The 24,589-nt window shown below is 45.0% G+C and overlaps 1 protein-coding gene across 1 annotated transcript in view; it reads left to right on the top strand.

Annotated features, from left to right (window-relative positions):
• Positions 1-8,666: 8,666 nt before the first annotated feature.
• The window catches only part of CHRND (cholinergic receptor nicotinic delta subunit), a 54,417-nt gene continuing 38,494 nt past the window's right edge, over positions 8,667-24,589 (top strand). Inside the window, exons 1-2 of the mRNA XM_040349680.1 lie at positions 8,667-8,826; positions 12,589-12,734. Of these exons, the coding sequence (XP_040205614.1) occupies positions 8,775-8,826; positions 12,589-12,734 (198 nt within the window). The 5' untranslated portion in view covers positions 8,667-8,774. The remainder of the gene's footprint in view (positions 8,827-12,588; positions 12,735-24,589) is intronic.

The following is a 24,589-nucleotide window of genomic DNA, read 5'->3' as shown; positions in this document are numbered from 1 at the left end:
ACACGGAGTCACTGTGCCAACACACGCAGCCACTGTGCCATCAATTGTCGCTGTGCCCATCACACGGAGTGTGCCAACACACGGAGTCACTGTGCCCATCACACGCAGCCACTGTGCCCATCAAACACAGCCACTGTGCCATCACACGCAGCCACTGTGCCAACACACGGAGTCACTGTGCCAACACACGCAGCCACTGTGCCATCAATTGTCGCCACTGTGCTCATCAAACGCAGCCACTGTGCCCATTAAATGCAGCCACTGTGCCCATCACATGCCGCCACTGTGCCCATCACATGCAGCCACTGTGCCAACACACGCAGCCACTGTGCCCATTAAACGCAGCCACTGTGCCATCACATGCAGCCACTGTGCCAACACACGCAGCCACTGTGCCATCAATTATTGCCACTGTGCCCATCACGCGCAGGGGGGGCGCAGTTTGCCATCTTCGCCCTGGGCACCAAATGGCCTTGTCCCAGCACTGCTTGTGCGGATTCTTTTCTGTAGTACAGCTTCTATAAATGGCCAGAAAGTTTATGTATTAACCCTTTCCAGTGGGCTGAGAGCATGTATGTGGTAGCACAGAGTGTCCTCCTCGCTGTGCTGTCAAATATGTGTATTGGTTTTGTGCTGGGAGTGCACACATTTGTTTGTCCTCCCAGTGCCGTAATCAAGCTACCTTCCGCAGATCTGGGTCACCGAGTAACGTTCAGGAGTTGGTAGGATCGACCCCTGATCACTTGATAACTGTGATAACCGATTGCGGTAATCACATGAACAATTGAGCATTTAAACGTGTATGCGTCTTCATAATGCTGCTTGTTCATGTGTGACGTGTCTTTGACATGTACTATAATAAACTACATAGTGTGGCTATGCTGAACAGGATTTGCGACATGTGCACCAGAAACTGGGAAATTGCGCACTGTTTGCAGCACATGGCTTTGGCAGCATGGGTGGCACTGTCTGCAGTACATTATTGCATTGGCGGCATGGGTGGCACTGGCTGCAGGCAGCACATGCATTATGGGCCATAACACATGTTCTGCCTGCAGAGACAGTGCCACCAATGGCATAATATATAGATGATGCTGCAGACCAATGGTGATATAGTAGATCTTGAATCACCCCCCCCCCCCAAGCAAGCACACACCTTTGTTAGAGGGGCCCCACGAGGCACTTCCTCTCTGATTATGCTGCTGCTTCCTGGAGTGTCAGTCGCTTCCTTCTGCTGCTGCTGACAGTTGTCCTCGCTGCTTCTTCTCCACTCTCACGGTCTCTGTCCCTGGCCGAGAACAGAGCAGAGCACCATGAGCGGAAGGAGAGGAATCACTCTGCCAGGGAAGGCAATGTGTAGGCCGGGACTTGAGCCAGCATGAGGAGCAGGCGCTGAAGTGATATGTGCCCGAAAAAGAAGAAATAGTCCCTCCCTCCCACACACAAGAACATCAGTAAGGAGGTAGCAAAAAATAAGTCGGAGGGGGGCAGGGGGATGAGATCGGTTGTTGATGGGTGCTGGCCAAAGGATTTTTTTTTTATTCTGCGTCTATTCGGTCTCTGTGCAGATTGCCGGGGCCCCCCTGCTGACTGGACCCGGTACAACAGGGCCTATCGGCGGCCCTGGACACCACCAACACCGTGGCTGATTCAATTAATTTCTGTAAGCACATTTAAGACATCCAGACCTGAAAGATGCACTAGGTCTGCTCTGAAAAGACATGGAAGAAATCCCTCCAGCTCAAAATGTCTATAAGATAAACCACCTGAGGTTGCCACAAAATTGTGAATCCTATTGAGATTGGATTTTTGTCTAGATAAAAAAGGTTACCCAAAGGGGGGACCAAAGGAGTCTGGGCACCATTTCCGAAAAGGCTGAAACCGTTAGAAATCAAAAGCTTAATTGAATACAGATCCCTTTTTAATTTCACAAAGTAGATATCACGTTCAAACCTTCCCACTATCATTAGCCCCCGTATGGATGATTGGGACATGCGAGGGAGGCCAAACATTAGACAAATTAATCAAATGGTCCCTAAGGTTACGCCACCTGAGACTTCGAACACCTGACTAGAAAATTACATTTATTAACAACCAGACCTAAATTTGTTGCATAAGTCCTGGACTCGGCTCACTTCATGGCTCAAATTTAGGCATAACCAATTATCCAAATCCTGAATGTAGGTGAATCTAAAAGGAAAAAAAATCATAAGATTAACAAATCTTGTCTAAAAACCCACACGTTTGGAGAAAGCCGATTGACCTGAAAATTTAAGAAAGGAGATGCCAGCTAGAACCTCACGAACTGAAGCAGTCCTCCCAGATTTATGGCAATACGGTCACAAATCAAGCCCCAGAGGGAATCTGGGCAAGGGGTGCCGATTTTAGATCTGGAGTCAATTCCCAGAATTTTGGTGAACTAAAAACTAGACAAGGCATCCAGCAATATTATTACTTGCCCCTTGAAAAAGGGGCAAGTAATAACAGTAATTTGTGACTGATTTGTGACTGATTTCCCTTGAAAAAGGGGCAAGTAATAACAGTAATTTGTGACTGATTTCCCAGTCACAAATCAAGCCCCAGAGGGAATCTGGGCAAGGGGTGCCGATTTTAGATCTGCATCTGGAGCCAATTCCCAGAATTTTGGTGAACTAAAAACTAGACAAGGCATCCAGAAATGTTATTACTTGCCCCTTGAAAAAGTATTCATGCCCCTTAAAATTTTCCTCATTTTGTCATGTTACAACCAAAAACATAAATGTATTCTATTGGGATTTTATGTGATAGACCAACACAAAGTGGCACACAATTCTGAAGTGGAAGGAAAATAATACATTTTCAATTTCATGAGGGATCTCGTCTTCCACTCTGGGACTTGTAGTTCCATTTCATTGTTGGATGGACACTTTTTTACACATTGCGCTACGCTAATTACTTTATTTTATATACCTATTGTAGGTGATGTGAATAACCTATAGTGTTAACCTTGCATTTACCTGTTCAATATCACTCATTGTTTGCACTGATTGTTCTTTTATATCGATTGTTGTGGGGCCCAAAGCAGCTGCCCCTTGAGTCCGCGCCAGGGGTGGAACTAACAGCAGGACTTTTAGAGGGTCATCCCCAGCTACGCTCAGCACACTTCTGGATAGAGCACAGAGGATATGGTGGGCATTACAACACACTGTATCACTCCCTCTGTCCTTCTAACCACACCCACCCGTGCCATCACCGGTTACACTGGCCGCTCCCGCTGGGAACACACCCCACTACTTGGGATACGCTTTTTCTCCAGAGGCGATGCACAACTTGGCAAGATTATATGCTATTACTGGTATGTGGAGGAGAGCACTGCAAATGTCGGTCAAGGGAGCAGGATGGGTCAGGGGGAGAGGAAGGAAAATAATTTACTCACTCCAGGTTCCAAACACAGCTAAATATGCATGCATGGCACAGTGTTTTGACAGGTCTCCTCAGCTCACCCTGCAAACAGGACTGGTGGGGGCGGAGTGTGCGCTTACTAAAAGGTTCAGTCCAATTTACCAAAAATCTGCTGCTGTAGATAAAAAGGAACTGCGCGCCTATGAACAATGTTGAATTATGTACCCCTCCAGAAGCCTGTCCAAAAAACTCCCTTAGCTGAGTTTCCTGGACTGCCCTGTTGCTAGGACATTTCTATGGAGCACTACTAGCCTTTGTTGCATGCCTCTCATGATGTTCATTACCTCCGATTTAAACACTTCCAATGCACTTTCTTCAATGTTGTCATGGTGGTGAGCTCCGCATCATGGCAATGGGGTAGATGGTGAACAGCACTTGTGTGGCATTTAAATCCAAGAGTTTGTGATGGGCATCAGTGGGTGGACCCCCACAGCAACATCTCAGATTCAGACGTTGCAGGTGCACAATGAGCTATCTACCTTTTTGTCATGGCATTGAGCTGGGTACCATAGAAACTGGAGAGAATGTATTAATGGTGTTTCAATCAGCGAGAGTGTGCTTTTGTAATGGCAGAGGTGAGCACCAGTATTTGGAGCTTCAGAAGCCTGCTCAAAAAACTCCCACAGCACGTGTTCCCCCATCCTGTTGCTAGTGAGTAAAAAACTTGTATAGCGCAACACATGCGAACTGAATCGCCTCAGGGCGCTTGGTATCCATTTCCTACTTTATTTTGCCTTCAGAATAGATGGGTTTTAAGTTTTGAGTCGGTGGAGGTTCTCTTTTGCTGAATAATTTCACAGATTTTTTAAATTTTGTTAATGAAATAATCCGATAATTCGTTGCAAAATTCTTGTGATTTAAAATTCGGAGCCTCTAGGCAGGCTGGGTTCATGGTCTAAGCAACTAAGTTAGAGTTCGCGGGGACTGTTAAAGGCTTTTGCGGGGATGTTGGAAAAGTGACCTTTTTTGCTTTAAAGATTTCTTTGTGATATTTCTTGGTAATTAGTTTGTAAATTGTGTGTTTTTTCTCTGAGCTTCTTCTCCAGGCTGCTTCCGCTCTTCTGCGTTCTTACTTTAACAGCGTGAGCTCGTCGTTAAACCAACCGGAGTTGTTTTTTCGGATGAGCGTTCTGTGTTTCGGAGCTACTATGTCTGCTGTCTGTAGTAGAGCTTTGTTGATGGGGTTGAGTGTTTCCGCTGCTGTTTTTTGTGGTTCTATTGTTTTTATTTTGTTCAATAATGTCGTTTTGAAGAGTTCAGAGTGGAGCTTCTTCTGGGATCTTGTCCAGTGTGTTAGCGGGTTTAATTTTTTTTTAAGGTGATTTTAAACTTTATTGCATGGTGATCTGTCCATGGTAGGGGCTGATTTCCCAGTATGTTGATATCCAAATCTTGTTTGAAGATAATATCGAGCATGTGACCTGAAACGTGTAGGCCCACATACCAGTTGCTGCAGACCTAATCCTTCCAGGTGGTCAATGCAGGCATCGGTGAAAGAGTCCTGTGAGGAGTTGGCCCAGAGGTTGAAGTCCCAGAGTAGCAGAAGATGTTTGATGTTTAAGGTATAGGTGGAGATGAATTCTGTCAATGATATGATGAGCTGCGTTTTTGGTCCAGGTGGTCTATAGCAGAGTAGTATGTGAACGGTGTCTTGGGGATTTGTTTGCAGTTGCAGAGTGAAGGTGAGCTCTGTAGATCTGGTTTAGTGATCGAGTTGAGCCTTGTGGATCACCGCTAGGCCTCCTCCTTGTTGCCCCACTCTGTTTTCTGTTAGAATGCCATAATTCTCTGGCACCAGTTTTCCCAGAATGGTGTTACAGTCCGATGTTAGCCAGCTTTCTGTGATGAAGAGGCAGTCGATGTTGTGTTTGAATGATGAAATCATGGATTTCCTGTTGGTGCTTTACTGCAGATCTTGTGTTGATCAAGGTGCATGATATATGTTTTAACTGAAGTGTTGGTGTGCTATTTTTGATGGTTCTTACAGTTGCTCTTTCCTTAGTACTTTTTTGATGAGGACTGGTAATGTTGAGGCGGATGTCCTTAGACCAAATGTTTTTTGCAGAATATTGCAAGTTAACCATAATAGCGGATGCGCCGAAGATGCTGGTTAGTGGTGATCGCGCTGGTGATAAATGACGGTGAAAAATTCGGCTGGCACTGATCAGCGCCGATAGGGTGGACCCCCAACTACCCCCCCCCCCCATTTGATCCAGAGGAAGGCAAAAAAAACCTACCGAGCAATGCCAATCCGCTACGGCGGGGGAAAAAATTCCTTTCTGATCCCTCGAGGCTGATCGGATGAACCCTGGATCAACTTACTATGGTGATCGAGGCGTGGGTCCTTACCTGTTGGAGTTGATGGTCGGGGGAGCAAGCTTGTCTCACGCTATGCGGCCGATAATCCTATGGTGTAGTCACGGCAGGTGAGCGGCGATGGGGTGCGGATTGGGGGGAAAAAAATAGTGACCTGGAGGGAGGGTAAGCTCTCCGATGTATTTGGAGGCTCAAGGGTGAGGGTTCACAGGTGGATCCTACTGTGGATGGTATGGTTGTAGATGATGATGATGATGATGATGATGATGATGATGATGATGATGATGGGGGGGGGGAAGAGAGAAGGGAGGCCCTGGGAGGGCTGGAGGAAAGACCATAGGCTGGATGCTGGGTACAGGATCCGAGGTTGTTGGTGGTCCTGGATACCAGTATGCTGGTAGCTGGGTGCTGACTGGAACTGAGAACCTGTCTGCTTAGAGCTATGAGCCACACGTCCTACTCCTAGGTACGTGCGCCGATTTGAGCGCCTGTTGCTATCCTCCTGTTGCAGTTGCTATAACTTTCAAAAACTGTCAACATAGGATGTTGGTCTTGCATTGATGCCCCCTGCCATCGCAAGAACGGGTTCTCGAATTCAAAAACTGTACATTCTCTCCCCTGTTGTCATGAAGCAGAGCTCAGCACTGTGGCACCTGGTTAGATGGTGCACTGCATTTGTGGCGAGAATCCTAGTATATTCTTGTGATGGTGGAGGCAAGCATCAATGGCTGGAGCTCCATGGCAATGTCCTAGCAACAGGATTAAAAAATGACGGCCATGTGAGTTTTACAGGCAGGCTTTTAGAGCCATCCTTAGAGGACAGCTGCAGCTCAAAAAGTCTGCCTGAAAACCCCCCACAGCTGGCGTTCCCTAATTCTATGGTTTATTTATTACACGTTAAATTCTCTCTCTCAGCAGGGGGCTAGAGATGTTTAAATGGAGAACTTTTCTCTCAGAAGAAGGGGCGCCAAACAGTCTTTGCTTCATGTGTAAGAATGTCTAGCGTCACCACTGACTACCACTGCTGCAAAGTTTGCACTTTCACCTGGGCCCTGGTGTTCCACCACTGAGGGGGCTGACTGAAGAGCAGAACTTTTGCTTGGGTCAGGGCTCAGGAGATGGTACACACACCATGGTAACTGTACAGAAGATTTCCCACCCAGTCTCTCTGCCTATTTAATTTGCAGCTGCAGGTAGATGGGGAATGCTGTCGGGGAGCAGAAACTGGAGTCAGATGGTCCTAGGAGTTGTAGTTCTGCAATCAAGCTGTGTGCAGGAGGCAGAGGAGAAGTGTACGTACGGACTGTATATAGATGCGTCCGTGAAGCGTTTTACTGCGTTAATAAAGTGGGCATTCTATAATATCCGTATCTCTAGCCAAGTTAATTCCCCTCAATAAAACATACAACAAAGCACTGGACTGACACAAGTGTGCTGTGAAGATACAGTGTGCCTGGCTGTCAGTGTTGGGATCCCTATCTGCTTGCGGCTTCTTAGGGGGGTACGCTACATTACCATTGACTTTTTTGGTGAATGAGTAAAGATACTACTTATACCTTACTCATTTACATAGGGAATATCTGGTATCTGGGGGCACCTCTTATTTTTAAAGGGGGCTTCCAGAGTCTAATAACACCCCCCCCCCCACTAACAGGCCCCCACAACTGCCAGGGTTTGAAGGGGGGGGGAGAGGCTCTTGTCCTCAACAACATGGGGACACCCCTGGCAAGGTATCCCCCCCCCCCATCTTCAAGGCATGTGGCCTAGTATGGTTTAGAGAGGGGAGGCCGTACAATCGTTTGCCATCCTTCCTAGCCAACCAAGCTGCATGCCTAAATAAGGTTCTGGTATGGAATTTGGGCAAATCTTTTGGCCTGGGAACCTCGGACAACTTCTGTCCAGGAGAGCAACAGGCTTTTTGTGTGTGACTGGCAGCAGCATTACAAGCAAGTGTGCAAGGATCACCCAACTTCCCACTAAATGTACAGCGGACTGTGCATTCTGGTTATGCCTGGGTGAAACCCTGAAGCACTGAGCAGCAGATTTACACTATGTGGAATTTCTTTTTTATTTATGGTAAACCTGCTGGTAAACCTGTTCTGGTAAGCCTCAGTCTTATTGGTGGTGGTCTTTTCTATGGTCCTATCTTCACCGTGTATACATCTGAAGACTGACATTCACTTGTTTGGACTACAACAAATGTTGCCATCAGTTTAATAGTTGGACTATATTTTTATTCATACTTATTTTTTCACATATAGATATATTTATTTCACTCTTTCACAGTGTGGATGTTTATTACATATTCCTTTTATATATATATATATATATATATATATATATATATATATATATATATATATATATATATATATATATATATATTTTATGTGTTTTTTTACGTTTTCAAGGGTTTAAACATTATTCATTATATGGTCTATAAACCTAGAACATTTTCAACATAAGCGCTGCACTTTTTGTATTTTTGGGGTTTTTTGCTATTGTAGTTTGTGCCAGCTGCTCTTTGTGAACAGCGCGCCCATACAAATTTTACATTATTATTCTATCATTTGCCATATTTATTCCACACATTTCCGAGGAGTAATGAATTCATAATCATCCTAAACTCTTTCAGCAATGATTGTATTAGCTGGCACTTAATGCACCCCTTAAAAAATTGCTGCAAAAATAAACTAAAACAGGCTAGATTCAACTTATTTATAAATAGGCCCCTAAATCCGATGAGCCAATAAAAAAATCCTATGTCTGCCGTGCATTGAGTAATTTGTCCTTGTTACCCAACAGGCCTCTCCGGTTGTTTGATACGTTCAATGCATTCCTGGCACGTTATTTATTTCCTAGTGTATTGCACCTGTCTCTGTCTGTCCTGCATTTCTGGCTCACATTTCTCTTCCATAGTCCTTATGTGAGTTTGCTGGTGTAGAGGAAGGGCAGCAGCAAGGGACAAGCTATGTTTTTTGTATACTGAGTGGGGAACAGCAAAGCAATTGAGGACTATGGCATGGATTTGGCTCGTTGTCGCTTTAAGTTTAGCAATCTGCTCCACAGGTAGGATATGGCATAGTCTTCCTTAATTCCATAATCCTGTTTCAAATCATTCACTGTAAATGTATGATTTCTAGTGTGTTGTGCTTATTAATATACCATGCATATCACTACTATCTTCTTATTTTTTTTTTAAAGTAAGTTTATTCATTTTAAACAAGGAATGGGGTGGGCAAGTATCAAGGGTTACAAACAATGTATAAAATCCTATCATCAGAACAACTCGGTACAAACAGCGTAGCTAATGAATATACAAACATAAGACATTGCATCTGTGCGCCCTACTCCCGTCTTTTATGAGTATTGTTTATATCTTATCTCTTTATCATACTAAAAGTATATAAAGGTAAAGCTAAGGTTGACTACAGACATAAGAAAAACTTTACCTAGATTGGGCTAGATTGGGCATTCTTGGCACCAGCAGAAAAGACATGGGTGAGCATTGACAGACAAAAATGTTGAATTTTTCCCAGATGATCGCTGTCATTTTTCCCAGTGCCCACTCGCTCCCATCCTTCTTGCTCCTCCATAGGCCAGATATGAACATTTTGTGCATGTATGTAGTATAACATTTCTTCATATTAAAATAATTTGAATAGATCATGTGGATACCATCTGTTGTGTATCTGAGCTATTTAGTGACATGACTATTTAGTCACTAAATAGTGACACTCAAGTACACTGTTGTACTTGAACCACTCTGCGATCCTAAAATTTTCCTTTTTTCTCTCCCTGCCAGCTTGTGGTTGCTCAGTATTTTGTATACTGCATGCTGACATATTGGATGTGCCTGTGTGAACAAAGTTACTACCTCTGAATAGGGATTACCAAACAAGTGACAATGTGTGAAAGACAGGGGTACAGATATTAAACCATAAAGCTTTTCTAGTATGAAAGTTATTTGCACCCTAAAGATAACTGTAGTGAGAGAGGAGAGAAGCTACATTGCCAATCACTTCTTCTGAAAACACTAGTTTCCTGGCTGTCATGCTAATCCAGTGGCTTCAGATCTGCCTGGAACAAGCATGCACAAATGACTTGAAATGAATTGATGTTAGAACAGCCCAACAGCTAGTCTCCCATTAATGTTAATGAAAGATTGTCTATAGCCAACTTTAGTCCCAGTCAGGTCATAAAAGTGACCATTCTTTTTCTCTTCTTGGTGTGTTTTGCACCAAGAAAAGTAAATAGTGTTCTAGGCATGTGTCACGTGTTAAAACTAACTGAAGATAAAATATGGTCTCTGCACAGTTACCACATGGTGCACATGCTACAGTTATGGTAAAAAATAAACGGTAACTACTCAAGACTATACTGTATTCTTTTAAACATTGGCAGCACTGATTCTGCTTATCATATGGGCATGTATATGGGCATGTATTTCCTATAATTACTCATGCATGTGTTAAGATGGTGGAAAGGAGTCCCATATCAAATTTGGTTTTCTGTGTTTCTAAGGCCGATGCCAGGCGTCATCCCTAAGGTGGCCACCAAGTTCCATCTAAGTCAGGAAATAGTACCTATTTCCAGGAAGACGGACGACAGGTCACTAAAGGTGCACTAAAAGGTACATGGAAGCGACATCTGGCGTCAAGGTCTCGGACCTGTTCATAATTCCCATTGGTGTACACAAGGGATACAAAGCCTCCAGCAGGATTATCGGCACCTGGCTGGTGAAGACAATTGCCATGGCATACAAGGATAAGGGGTTTGCACCTCCAGAGAGAATAACGTCTCACTTCACAAGGAGCATTTCAATGTCATGCAAGGTGGCAATCTGGTCATCCATGCACACGTTTGTCTATCACTACCGTATTGACCTGTCAATACTGACTACAGTGGAGTTTGGCAAAACTATCAGTTCTGCAGCTGGTGGCCATATTTAAACTGATAATGGCAGCATCCCACCCTTGTATCTAATTATTTACCGGAGGTGGCTGATATGGAACTGTCAGGAAATCGGAAAATTGAATATCAAATACATACCACAATTTTCCTTTTCCTGAGGAGCTCCATGTCATGCAGACTTCCACCCTATGGACAAAGTTATAGTTGTGTAATGCTCTTCAGGGTGTGGGGGGCAAATTTATGAGTTGGGTCCTGATAGCATGGGGTGGGCGGAGCCTTACTCGGAGGTGGCTGACACAGAGGAAAGAATAATTGTGGTATTTAATGATCAATTTTCTGTTTTATCTCCCTTCTGTCCAAAACTAAAAAAAAAATTGCCTTTAATTATATTTTAACATTAGAACCTTTTAAAGCGGAGGTTCACCCTAAAAAAACATGTATATACCATTCCATCCAGCATACTGCCGACATGTACAGTATGCGTTTTTTTTTTTTTTTCGCTGTATAGTTATTTTGCCCCCGGATTCCGGGTAGTGGCTCCCGCGGGAGTGGGCGTTCCTATTCAGAGACTAAGTGATTGACGTGATGACAAAAGCTTCCCCCCGGCGCATAATGCCCGTCGCCAGTTAACGAAAGAAGCCGAACGTCGGTACGCAGGCTCCGTATAGCGCCGTATAGAGCCGACTCGCAGTTCGGCGTCTTCTGGAAACTGGTTACGCACATTATGCGCTGTGGGAAAGCTTTTGTCATCACGTCAATCACTTAGTCTCTGAATAGGAACGCCTACTACCCGGAAACCGGGGGGGGGGGGGTTTGAATAGCTATACGAGGGTATGTACAGCGAAAAAAATATACATGTTTTAGGGTGAACCTCCGCTTTAAATTTTAAAATATAACCTGAACCCCATTCTGGACAAATTTAGACAAGAGTTTAGCTTGGTCTAAGTTACATTTGTCAGTGGAGGGTCGAGCAAACCTGACATGTCTACAAAGCCCTAGGGACCAGGACTTGACACTTGTCCACTATATTAATCATATCACTCTGATATTTAATAATATATGATGAGGTGTTTCTGTGTCCAACATCAATGCATTTCGTGGCAAGAGCTGCTTCTTCAGGATTGGGCAATTATTTTTACAACATGCCATGATAAAAATACAAAAATGATTACATAATGGATATCAATTTTTTTGGTTTATATCCCATATAATAGAGTCCTGGATGTGCTATTATTTTTTTCACCAGATTGAAAACCAGCTGTGCACATAGAGGTCCTGGGGCATATACAGGGGTTCCAGGGATCCACACCACCCCAAATCCACCAGGAAGGAGAGTGGGCTAGCAAAAATGATATATGACCTAAAGGAGTAATGTGAATAATTAAAGAGCTAACACATACATTATAATGTCAAAATTATTGGGATGCCTGCCTTTTGACGCACATGAGTTTTAATGGCATCCCAGTCTTAGTCTGTAGGGTTCAATATTGAGTTGGCCCAGCCAATGCAGCTCTAACGACTTCAACTCTTCTAGGAATTCTGTCCACAAGGTTTAGTAGTGTGCCTTTGGGAATGTTTAACCATTCTTCCAGAATTTTATTTGTGAGGTCAGGCACTGATGTTGGACGAGAAGGCCTCGCTCACAGTTTTTTTTCTCCAGAGGTTGGGTTTGGCTCCTTGGTTCCAGTGAAGGGAACACTTAAGGTGTCAGCATACTAAGACATTTTGGACAATTTCCTGCTCCCAACTTTGTGGGAACAGTTTGGGGATGGCCCCTCCCTGTTCCAACATGACTGCTCACCAGTGCACTGACAAGATCCATAAAGACATGGATGAGCGAGTTTGGGGTGGAGGAACTTGACTGGCATTACAATCTTCTTATTCACTTTTTAACTGTCTGCCTTTTATCCTTCTCAGGTTTTTCTGCTCTAAGTGAAGAGGAACAACTGTTAAAATATTTATTTGAAGAAAAGGGTTACAGAAAGGATCTGCGGCCAGTGGACCAGCCAGACGAAACAGTAGATGTATACCTTGCATTGACACTTTCCAATCTCATCTCACTGGTATGTCTATCTTATATCAATATAACCTGGCCAAATACAGTGCTCTCTGCTAATTAAAATGAGTAATGCTCAGCCTCAGGGCATTGCTATGAAGTTGGTGGCATAGCTTTAATAGCTAGATCAAGATACCTACTGCAAAATAGCCAACTAATGCAAAGATCGCAAATCATTTTTTTTACTGTGGGTAGTAGTATGCAAATTATAGATGTCCCTGTAAGAAAATGGTAGGTGATTAAATAAATAAATATGGGCATTAATAAATATCTGTATTAAATAATCACTTCTCACTGTTCAGTAGGGGTAGGTAAGCAATGAAACACATATCACAAACTAAGTGAAAAATAATATATTGTATAAAGAATTAACAAAAACAAAAAATGAACAGCTTGGGTATCAACAAAAAATATTTTCTTTATCGTACATCACGGGACACAGAGCGGCATATTCATTACTATGTGGGTTATATGGAGTACCTTCAGGTGATGGACACTGGCAATCTCAAACAGGAAGTGCCCCTCCCTATATAACCCCCTCCCATAGGAGGAGTACCTCAGTTTTTTCGCCAGTGTCTTAGGTGTTGGTCATGGTTTAGCTTACCTCCACATCCTTGGGATTAAGGTGGGCTAACCGGTTCTGTCCAAAGGTCTCAGTGCTAAAGTGGTCAGCAACCGGACCCCAAACCATTGGGGTGTAGCCCATAATGCTTTCTGTTTAGAGAGCTGGACCCTGGGCCCAGAACTTAGAAACCTTTGGGGGCCTAATGTTTCTGTTGCCAGAGTGCTATACAGTATGGGCCCAGGACAGTGGATCCTTCATAGGAACCCAGGGCCTGAAGGTCTAGACGCCACCCACGGAGATGGGGGAAGATTGGACCTCTTGCTGTGCAAAAGTCCTGCGGCATGGAGCAGGTAAGTATTGGGGGAGCTTGCGGAACTTGGTTCTTAGCGGGTTCCCTACAGGGGGTGCACAGGGGGGACATGCCTGGGTATGCTCTGCATTGGCAAGGAATCACTATGTCTATGACAGAGACAGGATGATTCAAACTTTTTCCCCAGTAAGATGTGACCTCCCTGGTAAGTGTTGCTTAGCTGGGCTGCTGGCGCTAGGTGTGGGATCTCTGTGAGAGGGGAGCCTTTTTCCCATGCTAAAAAGGAGGTCTGTGACCTACCTAAAGGGCTTACCTGCCTGGGTGCCTGCGCTGCTCCGTCCTCCTCCATGTGTGATGGCCCCCGCCGACGGGCGCGCGCGCGTGCCCGAGATATAAACGATTTTCGCGCCGTTTTCGTGGTGGGGGCGCGTCCCTGTGGGCGGCGAATCACAAATAAAGGAAGGGGAGGCCCTTCCATTAGCTGCCAAGAGCTCAGTATCATCCTGAGCTAGAGCAGAGGAGGACACAGAGCGGAGCACGCCGAGAACACCCGGTGGCGAAAGGAAGGATTGCAGTCTTTTCTAAGGACTGTCAAACCTACAGATAGGTTTTCTTTTCCTTTTTCTCAGCAGATGGCTATTGGCAATACTTAGTGGGAGACAGAGTGGTTTCTTTTCCTCTTCAAAAAAAAAAAAAAAAAAAAAGAGAAGAAGGGAAAGAACTGCTGATCTCCCTTCTCAGTTTGGGCGTTAGTCTCTATCGCTCCCAAACCGACAGATCCCCTTAGCTACGTCTGTGGCTGGGTGATAGCAGGTGTACCTCGGTATTGTACCATGGCTTCTGGGTCAGAGGGTACAAAGGGTGGGGATTCCCCCGCAAAATCCGAGGGCTCAGACACGGCTATGCCGCTGCTCTCCCCACAGGACATATCAGGGCACGCCTTGATGGGACCTGGGGGATCTGGTGCTGGGGCTGATCCAGGTCAGTCCAACCCCGGCTTTGTCACTGAGAGGGTTCTTGCTGTTTCTTTAGGTGAACTAGAGAAAAGAATGGCAAAAAGGATAGCTAAAGCTATATCGGGTAGAAAGCGGACTAGGTCTCCGTCACCCGAGCAAGAAGCCTCAGACACAGAGATCCTTTCCCTAGGGGAATTGGATAGACTTGACGCTTTGGACCAGGGTGGTTCAGAGATCGAGGATCTGGATACTGAGGAGTCTGGTTCAGCCTCCCAAGGGGAAAGTTTGTGGGTTCAGGCCTTAACGGACCTGGTCCATGAGGCATTTAAGTTACCCATACCAGAACCTCAAGTATCGGTGGTTTCAGCTTTAGGCTCATTAAGAACGCCTCAAAGCAACGCAGTTTTCCCGATCCATCCTCTACTCGAGGAGGTCATGTTTCAGGATTGGATTAAGCCAGATAGTCTTTTTACCACCTAAAAAATTCTCTGTTTTTATATCCTATGGAGGAGAAATTCTCCAAAAGGTGGGCGCCCCCGGCGGTGGACGCAGCCATCTCCTATGTGAACAAATCTTTAACTTGTCCGGTGGAAAACGTACAGGTGTTTAAGGATCCGGTTGATAAACGCTTGGAAACATTACTGAAAGCCTCCTTTACTTCAGCAGGGGCGATAGTTCAGCCCGCTGTGGCTGCTATTGGAATTACCCAAGCATTATCAGATAAGACTAAGCAAATGCTTAAACTTATCCCTGCCCAGCAGGCAGAGGAATTTTCGGATATACCGAGGGCTATACGCTTTACGGTGGATGCTATCAAGGACTCCATCCAGCAGGCATCACGTTTATCCTTATTTCTAATCCATATGAGAAGGCTCTTATGGTTGAAGAGTTGGGAGGCTGAGCCCCCATGCAAAAAACTCCTGGTAGGGTTTCCTTTCCATGGAGGACGACTCTTCGGAGAAGATCTGGATAGATATATTCAGACTATATCAAGCGGCAAAAGCACTCTCTTGCCAGTCAAGAAGAAAGCCCGAGGGCCCGCGTTTAAGCGCCAGCCCTCCCCGGGACAGGGGCCCTCTAATACCAGACAGTATCGACGGCCTCCTGCAAGATCAGGCTTTAACAATAAGCCACAAGGCCAAGCCACTGGGGGCAAGAAGCAGTGGTACCGCAAGCCTGCGAAGCCAGCCCCCAAGTCGGCCTTATGAAGGGGCGCCCCCACCCACGATGGTGGGGGGAAGGCTACGTCTCTTTGCAGAAGTTTGGGAAGCCAGCATTCCCGACTGCTGGGTACGGTCTTCCGTGGCCACGGGCTACAAACTAGAATTTTCAAAATTCCCTCCTCCTCATTACCAGGAGTCAAGAGTACCAGGCGACCCTGTGAAGAGAGCCGCATTGATGGCGGCATTGAATCATCTACTATGCCAGAAGGTGATAGTAGAAGTACCAGTCCGGGAACAGGGATTGGGGTTCTACTCCAACCTGTTTATTATCCCAAAGCCCAACGGCGATGTCAGGCCAATCTTGGACTTAAAGGGAGTAAATGCGTACCTAAAGGTCCGCTCATTCCGGATGGAAACTATTCGGTCAGCTGTCGCCGTGCTCCAGAAGGACGACTTCATGGCGTCCATAGACATAAAGGATGCTTACCTTCATGTGCCAATTTTTCAGCCACATCAAGTATTTCTACGCTTCGCGGTGGCTCAGCGTCATTTCCAATTTGTGGCGCTCCCCTTCGGGTTGGCTACGGCCCCCCGGGTATTCACGAAGGTCCTAGCCCCAATCCTAGCCAATCTAAGGACCCAAGGGGTCACGGTCCTGGCTTACCTGGACGACCTTTTGGTCGTAGACCACTCGTCTCCTGGCCTGGAACGAGCAGTGGCCCTCACGGTTCAGTACCTCGAGAGGTTCGGCTGGGTCCTAAATCGAGACAAGTCAGCATTCCTGCCCACAAGGCAGCTGGAATATCTCGGCATGAGATTGGATACAGAACAACAAAAGGTGTTCCTACCCCTATTAAAGGTCAAGGCCATCAAAGAGCTAATACAAATAGTTCTAAGAAAGAAAAGGCCAACTGTTCGCCTATGTATGCGACTACTAGGCAAGATGGTGGCCACATTCGAGGCGGTTCCGTACGCTCAGAGCCACACTCGCATCCTGCAGGCAGCCATCCTGTCAGCATGGAGCAACAGGCCTCAGGCCTTAGAAATTCCTTTGCCACTCTCACCAAGAGTGCGGCAAAGTCTATCTTGGTGGTTAAACCCTCAGAATCTCCTGAAGGGAAAGACTTTCAGTCCTGTGACCTGGAAGATAGTAACCACAGACGCCAGCCTGACAGGCTGGGGAGCAATTTTGGATGGTTGCACTCGCCAGGGCACTTGGGCAGCGGCAGAGAAGCAGTTGCCCATCAATGTCTTGGAGCTCAGAGCTGCTCGACTAGCCCTCAAGGCTTGGACGTCCAAACTACAGGGGTTCCCGGTGAGAATACAATCGGACAATGCCACGGCGGTGGCATATATAAATCACCAAGGGGGAACCAAGAGTCAAGCCGCTCAAAAAGAAGTGAGCTTGATTCTCTTGTGGGCAGAAGCCCATGTGCCCTGCATATCGGCTATATTCATTCCCGGAGTGGACAACCTACAGGCGGACTTCTTAAGTCGCCAGACTCTGTTGCCGGGGGAGTGGTCTCTGCATCCACAGGTCTTTCAGACACTCTGCCAGAAATGGGGAGTGCCGGACGTGGATATCATGGCATGGAGACTGAACAAGAAGCTAGAGGTTCATGTCCCACACAAGGGATCCCAGGGCCTGCGGAACCGATGCGTTTGTTTGCCCTTGGCATCAGTTCAAACTTCTTTATGCATTTCCCCCGCTCCAGTTACTACCCCGCCTGCTGCGCAGGATCAGGGTGGAGCACATACCAGTTATCCTGGTAGCTCCAGCATGGCCCAGAAGGGCATGGTATTCACTAATCCTGAAGATGGTAGTGGGAGACCCTTGGACTCTTCCTCTACGGCCAGACCTGCTATCGCAAGGTCCGATCCTCCACCCTGCCTTACGGCATCTAAATTTGACGGCCTGGAGGCTGAATCCCTGATTCTCAGGGGTAGAGGTCTGTCTCAGAAGGTAATCTCTACCCTAATCAGAGCCAGGAAACCGGTCTCTAGGGTGATTTATTATAGGGTCTGGAAGGCCTATGTAGGCTGGTGTGAGTCCAAGCGATGGCTTTCTCGCAAATTTACCATCGATAGAGTATTACGTTTTCTCCAGCTAGGAGTGGATAAAGGACTGGCATTAAGCACAATCAAAGGACAGATTTCAGCTTTGTCAGTGTGGTTTCAGCGGCCGCTGGCCACCCACTCGCTAGTTAAGACCTTCATTCAAGGGGTCTTACGTATTAATCCTCCAGTTAAATCCCCACTTTGTCCGTGGGATTTAAATCTTGTTCTGTCGAGTTTACAGAAACAACCTTTTGAGCCGTTGGCTGAAATTCCTTTGGTTTTACTGACAAGGAAGTTAGTATTTTTGGTTGCCATGGTTTCCGCCAGGAGAGTATCGGAACTGGCAGCCTTATCCTGTAAGGAACCATATCTTATTTTACATAAGGACAAGGTCGTTCTCCGCCCTCATCCTTCCTTCCTACCAAAGGTTATATCCAGTTTTCATCTAAACCAGGATTTGGTATTACCATCCTTCTTTCCTAAACCTACTTCCAGAAAGGAAGGGTTGCTGCATACCTTGGATATTGTTAGGGCCATGAAGGCCTATCTTAAAGCTACAGAGAAGATCCGGAAAACAGATGTGTTGTTCATTTTACCGGATGGGCCCAAGAAGGGGCAGGCAGCTGCAAAATCCACCATCTCGAGGTGGATTAAACAGTTAATCACTCAGGCCTACGGCTTGAAAGGGTTGCCTCCTCCGTTATCATTGAAGGCTCATTCTACTAGGGCCATGGGCGCCTCCTGGGCAGCACACCACCAGATCTCTATGGCTCAAGTTTGCAAGGCGGCAACCTGGTCTTCTGTCCACACGTTTACAAAGTTCTACCAGTTGGACGTAAGAGGGAATACTGATGCAGCCTTTGGGCAGGCAGTGCTGCGGGCTGCAGTTTGAGACCCTCGGATTCCGGGGGCTCCCTTTTGAGTTAAATTTAATATTTAAAATTATTTTTTCTCAACTAAGTTGGATTTATTATGATTTAAGTATATCTCTAAATTAAATCCTTTTGTCTTGGGAAGATGTTCTCCCTCCCCTCATTGTAAGCATTGCTTTGGGACATCCCACATAGTAATGAATATGCCGCTCTGTGTCCCGTGATGTATGATAAAGAAAAAGGGATTTTTAATACAGCTTACCTGTAAAATCCTTTTCTTGGAGTACATCACGGGACACAGTGCTCCCACCCCTCTTTTGGGGACCATTTTGGGAGGCATACTGCTTGCTACAAAACTGAGGTACTCCTCCTATGGGAGGGGGTTATATAGGGAGGGGCACTTCCTGTTTGAGATTGCCAGTGTCCATCACCTGAAGGTACTCCATATAACCCACATAGTAATGAATATGCCGCTCTGTGTCCCGTGATGTACTCCAAGAAAAGGATTTTACAGGTAAGCTGTATTAAAAATCCCTTTATATACAAACAATCCTTTAGGGCAGTGGTTCTCAACCTGGGGGTCGGGACCCCCTCGGGGGTCAAATGATGATTTGCCAGGGGTCACCAAATCCTGGGCTGTTCCTGAAGCCTGCACTGTTCTCCCAGGAAGGGAGATAAGAGGGGGAGGAACAAAGAAAAAGGGAGGAAAAAAATAGAGAGCAAGAAAGACAGTTAGAGGGAAAGATGGGGGAAAAAACAAGGAATTAGTATAGAGAGATATGAAAGGGAAAGAAAGGAGAACAAAGAGAAAGAGGGGTACACCCTAAAATGTACTATAAGGGGTTTTAATATTGTACGAGTGGAAGGGACTCAGGGAGCGCTAAATGTCCGCGGGTTAGGGGCGCAAATTACTTGTCTTGCCTTGGGTGCTTTTAACCCACGCTATGAAAATAATTTTACTGTTAGGGGTCCCCACAACTTGGGAAATTTTATCAAGGGGTCACGGCACTAGAAGGTTGAGAACCACTGCTTTAGGGGCATAAAAATCACAAAGATCAATAGCAACTCCCAATACTATCAAATAAACCTGTGCACCATAGAAGACTAATAACTGTAAAACCAAAGACAATAATACTGTATTCAAGCAATCATAAAATTGGTAGCTACTGACCAACAAGATTACCCAATATTACTAATCTATTACAAGTATTTTTGTCGGGTCCTTCCAGCCAGGTCTCCCTTTCTCATTCTTAGTCTAGTTTCTTCTATCCACCATCATTGGGAAATCTGTAATTGGTCCAACCTGCAAATACTGTATATATCTTTCTCATGAAAGCGATTGGATGGAAGGTCCCATTGATATGACTATCCAATATTAAAAGCTCTCCTTACTATGCAGAGTCGTGGTGTCTTCTGCACACATAAAGCCAGCAATAAATTTCTTTCCACAAGTCTGGACACTGGCGTACAGGCAGACTGCGCTTCTAAGTAGAATGCAAAGGAAACTGACCATGCTGGTATGGGTATGCTTTCCTACCTGGCATGGTCAGTTTGAAAAAGGAAAACAGGAGGACTGGCAGGATCACCAGGAATTTCACACAAAGGAAGCAATGCAAAGAGAACAGGATCATTTTTAATACAAGTACATGGTACAAGAGACACATGAGAGATGTGAAATGTTGGGGTAACATATGCTTTAAAACTATGCTTCATCTGTCAGGAAAAGTGATGAAATTAAAAGCAACTGTCTTATGTATACAGTCATGCCTTCACTATATCCTATAGTAAAACAAAGAAATTGTAAAAAGAGATAAAATGTTGCTTATTCTATAAGATATTGTAAATGGTCTTCTGCAAAGGATTTTGTAAATGCTCTGAATAGATTTGTTGGTACCCCTAGAAAAGATTATAAATAATTGGATCATAGTGATATTTCAAACTATTTTCTGTAAACAGTATCTCATATGTATTTAATCTTGTAATCAGTCAGCCTTTTTAATCCCTTAGTGACTGAGGGTGTAAAGATTTTTTTTTTTTGTTCCAAACAATGCTTGGATACAATTTTGCAACTTTGACATGTGTTGATAAAACTGTACATATCATCACAATCACTTTGTATCCATGTGAATTATACCAGTTATTTTTGGGACAAATTGGGCTTTCTTTTGGTGCTAAATGGTAACGGATATCTCCTGTAATGCCACGTACACGCGATCTGGCTTTTCCCCGGCCAAATCACATCGAAATTCCTACGCAATTCCATTGGAAAAAAATAGAACATGTTCTATCTCTAAACTCCGATGGAATTCATCAGAATTTTTGATGAAAAAACTCAGATGGGGCTACACACGATCGGAAAATCTGATTGCGTGTACGTGGCATTAGTGTCAGGAATTTTTTTTATTTAGCTGTATATTTCTTGCTATCACCATAATTTACCACCAAAGAATAACCCCAAATATATTCTCCTGCTCCTGATAATCATAGTGATACCACATATGTGTGTGTGTTATTTGTTGCTTTTACCCGTAGTATGGCCCAAAAACAATGGTGCACATTTTTCGTTTACCATACGCCCAGAGGCGATTCAGTTCGCATGCGTCCCGCTATATAAGTTTTTCATTCATTCATACCTAAAACACACTGACACTAACACAAATTTTTTAAAAATCTTACCAAAAATATACTGACCTTGACCTTTGACACTGACATTTGATCTTAACACTGAAACTGACCTATATCTATGCATCTATCAGTGTTTCTTCCTCTGCATTTAGAAAACTAAGTAAACACATGAATGATCACTGTAAAGGCCAATCAGAGGCTATCACAGATATCAGATGACCCAGAACCAGGAGTCCTGGGTCTCGATCAGTGAGAGCCCAGTCTCTGTGCCGCCGAGCACTCTCGCTGCACAAAGAGGTACACTTACATTATATTACTAAAAGTATTGGGGCACCTGCCTTTACATGCACATGAACTTTAATGGCATCCCAGTCTTATTCTATAGGATTCAATATTGAGTTCGCCCACCCTTTGCAGCTATTACAGCTTTAACTCTTCTGCAAAGGCTTTCCACAAGGTTTAGGAGTGTGTGTCTACGAATTTTTGACCAGTCTTTCAGAAGCACAGTCTCCGTTCTAATTCATCCCAAAGGTGTTCTTTTTCAGGTTGAGATCAGGACAAGTTCCTCCACCCCAAATTTTCTCATCCATGTCTTTTATGGGCCTTGTTTTGTGCACTGGTCCGCATCATTTTAGGTGGAGAGCGGATTAAGGTGTGGGGTTGTTTTTCCGAGATTGGGCTTGGCCCTTGGTATGCTGACGTCCCTTCACTGAAACAGACATTTTGGACAATTTAATTTCATGCTCCCAACTTTGTAGGAACAGTTTGGGGATGACTCCTTCCTGTTCCAACATGACCCTGCACCAGTGCACAAACGAGGTCCATAAAGACATAAGTGACCGAGTTTGTGGTGAAGGAACATGGGGGTTAAATGGAAAAAAGCAGTCACTCTGCTGTTTGATATCATTGTGTGCAGCACACAAATAAGACTAGTGAAAGCAATAGCAAGAACTGCCTGAGGAGATCACATGAAAAATTGTTGATCAGCATGTCAAAGGTAAAGGCTATAAGACCATCTCCAAGCAGCTTAATGTTCCCATGACTACAGCCACAAATATTAAGACGTTGAGGTCCATTTGAGTGTAGCTAACCTCCCTGAATGTAATGGCATGGGGAAATTCAGCTCCAGATTGCACAGGTGGTGTAGTGCGACTGGTAGACAAAGAGCCAAGGAAAACTTTCAATAAGATACAAGCTGAACTCAAAGTCAAGGTACATCAGTGCCTGATTACACCATCCATTATATATTGAGGGACAGTGGGCTGAAAAGAAAGAAGACCCAGGAAAACAGTATTGAAAGAAAAACATACAATTGAAAATGCTAAAATGCATATTGATAAGCTGCAAAGCTTTGGGAGAATGTACTTTGAACACAGCTAGAGCTTTTTTGGTAAGTCATATCAGCTCTATGTTCAAAGACAAAAAAGCTTACAAAGATAACACTGCACCCACTGCTCTGCTGCGTCTGGCACAGGGTGCCTTGAATACAGAGAGTAGGGCACAATGAATTCAGAAGCTGAACATACTTCCCTGTGTCAGAAGATTGTTGCAGGCAGGGGTAAAGCCGACATGGAGGGGGGGAGGCGGGGGTGGTAGGCTCACTTGCTTGACCTACCTGACACCTACCTGATACACATACCACACATACCTATCTGACACCTGATACTGACCTCCCTGATGCCTACACTGACTTAAAGTGATTGTAAAGGTTAAAAAAAATTAACAAATATGTCATACTTACCTCCACTGTGCAGCTCGTTTTGCACAGAGTGGCTCCAAACCTCGTTTTCTGGGGTCCCTTGGCATCAGATTAACCCCCTCTGGGAAGCGCTTTCCAAAGGGGATTACCTTGCGGACGCGCTCCTGAGGCCAGCATTTGCGTCCATAGACACTGGTGCCTGCGTCATTTGATTGACCGCAGCGGGAGCCAATGTTTGCTATCAATGCTATCCATCTATCCAATGAAAAGCCGAGATCCAGAGCGCATGTTTTTTCACCTTAATGCATAGGATGCATTAAGGTGAAACAGGAAGGTTGACGGTATATATCAAGCTAACTGAGGACCGTCGATGTGTCATCCAAGCCCGCGCTGAAAAAGTCCCGCCCACGCACGTAACGCGGGAAGAAGTCACGTCTGACGTCACCCGTGGCCATTGCTTTGGTTAGAAACCACTACACGCTCTGCTGTTGCCACTCACACGAGAGTGCCATTGATTGTGAGTAGTTTCTCTTGCCTTTCTATGATCAATAACATTTTATACTGAGAGCACTAGATCCCTTCCCTTGTTTTACATGTGTGGTGGAGTTCAGCTATAGTGCAGGATATCACTCTATACCCTCAGTGTGGGTTTACTGCTGTTCACCGGTCTTTTGGAGTTCAGCATAGGAGCAGGATTTCCATATCATATCCCAAGGCTGGGTTCATTGCTTTGTGACCTTTTATTGGTCGAGTAGATGAGGTGATAGGCCAATCTGTATGTGGTGGAGGGATTTTCTGTCACCTGTCAAAACGTCTACACTGCAGTTTGATTTGTGCCTTTTTCACATGCACCTATGGACTTCTTCCTGATCTAATATATGGACATTTATTCCGATCATTGATTTGTTTTACATATTTTATTATTGCGCTGCACTGTTTTACTTTATGAAACAGGAAGGTTTACAACCCCTTTAACTGACGCGTACACTGGCCTACCTGATGGCACATCAGCAAACGTCAGACTTCAGGTGACCTCTGATCGCCTGACACATCCATATATATTTGTCACAGGCAGTAAATGTTTAAAATGGTTATATCAGTATAATATAGTTCAGGCTTTTCTTTACATGTTTAGTAGTAATTATCTAAGGAACAATATGATTAATTACAAATTTCAGTTGTTGTTTAATAACCGTCATTCAATCACTAAAACAGGATTTTAATATCCCTGCACACTTTTGAAATTTGATTCCAGATTGTTGCTGCTCAGCCTTACCTGTAGTGTGCGAGTGCACCCATCCCATTCACCACCACTCAGACAGCCCTGCAGGTACCAGGCAGCCAGAGCGAGGATAGAAGAGCCGCCCTTCCGGTTACAGAGCGGGGATCTCCCAGTGCCCGGCACAGCCGCAGTGTCATTCCCGCCTCCTCCTGGACCTGGCAGCGCCTAGGATGGACGTCACATGTCCCGCGGTCCTGGCATTGATCCAGTGTGACATCCAGCATAGAAGCTGGGTCCAGGAGGCGGGACTTTGTGTACGTCACTCGGCCATGCAGGATTTTCTTCCCTGTTCTCTGTTTAAAAGGTTTCCGAGCTATTAATGCATTTACGAA

This window comes from Rana temporaria, chromosome 4 (assembly GCF_905171775.1).
Source record: "Rana temporaria chromosome 4, aRanTem1.1, whole genome shotgun sequence".
NCBI classification, from domain to species: Eukaryota; Metazoa; Chordata; class Amphibia; order Anura; family Ranidae; genus Rana; species Rana temporaria.
Note: the sequence above shows the minus strand (reverse complement) of the source record. Positions and strands in the feature narration are given on the sequence as shown.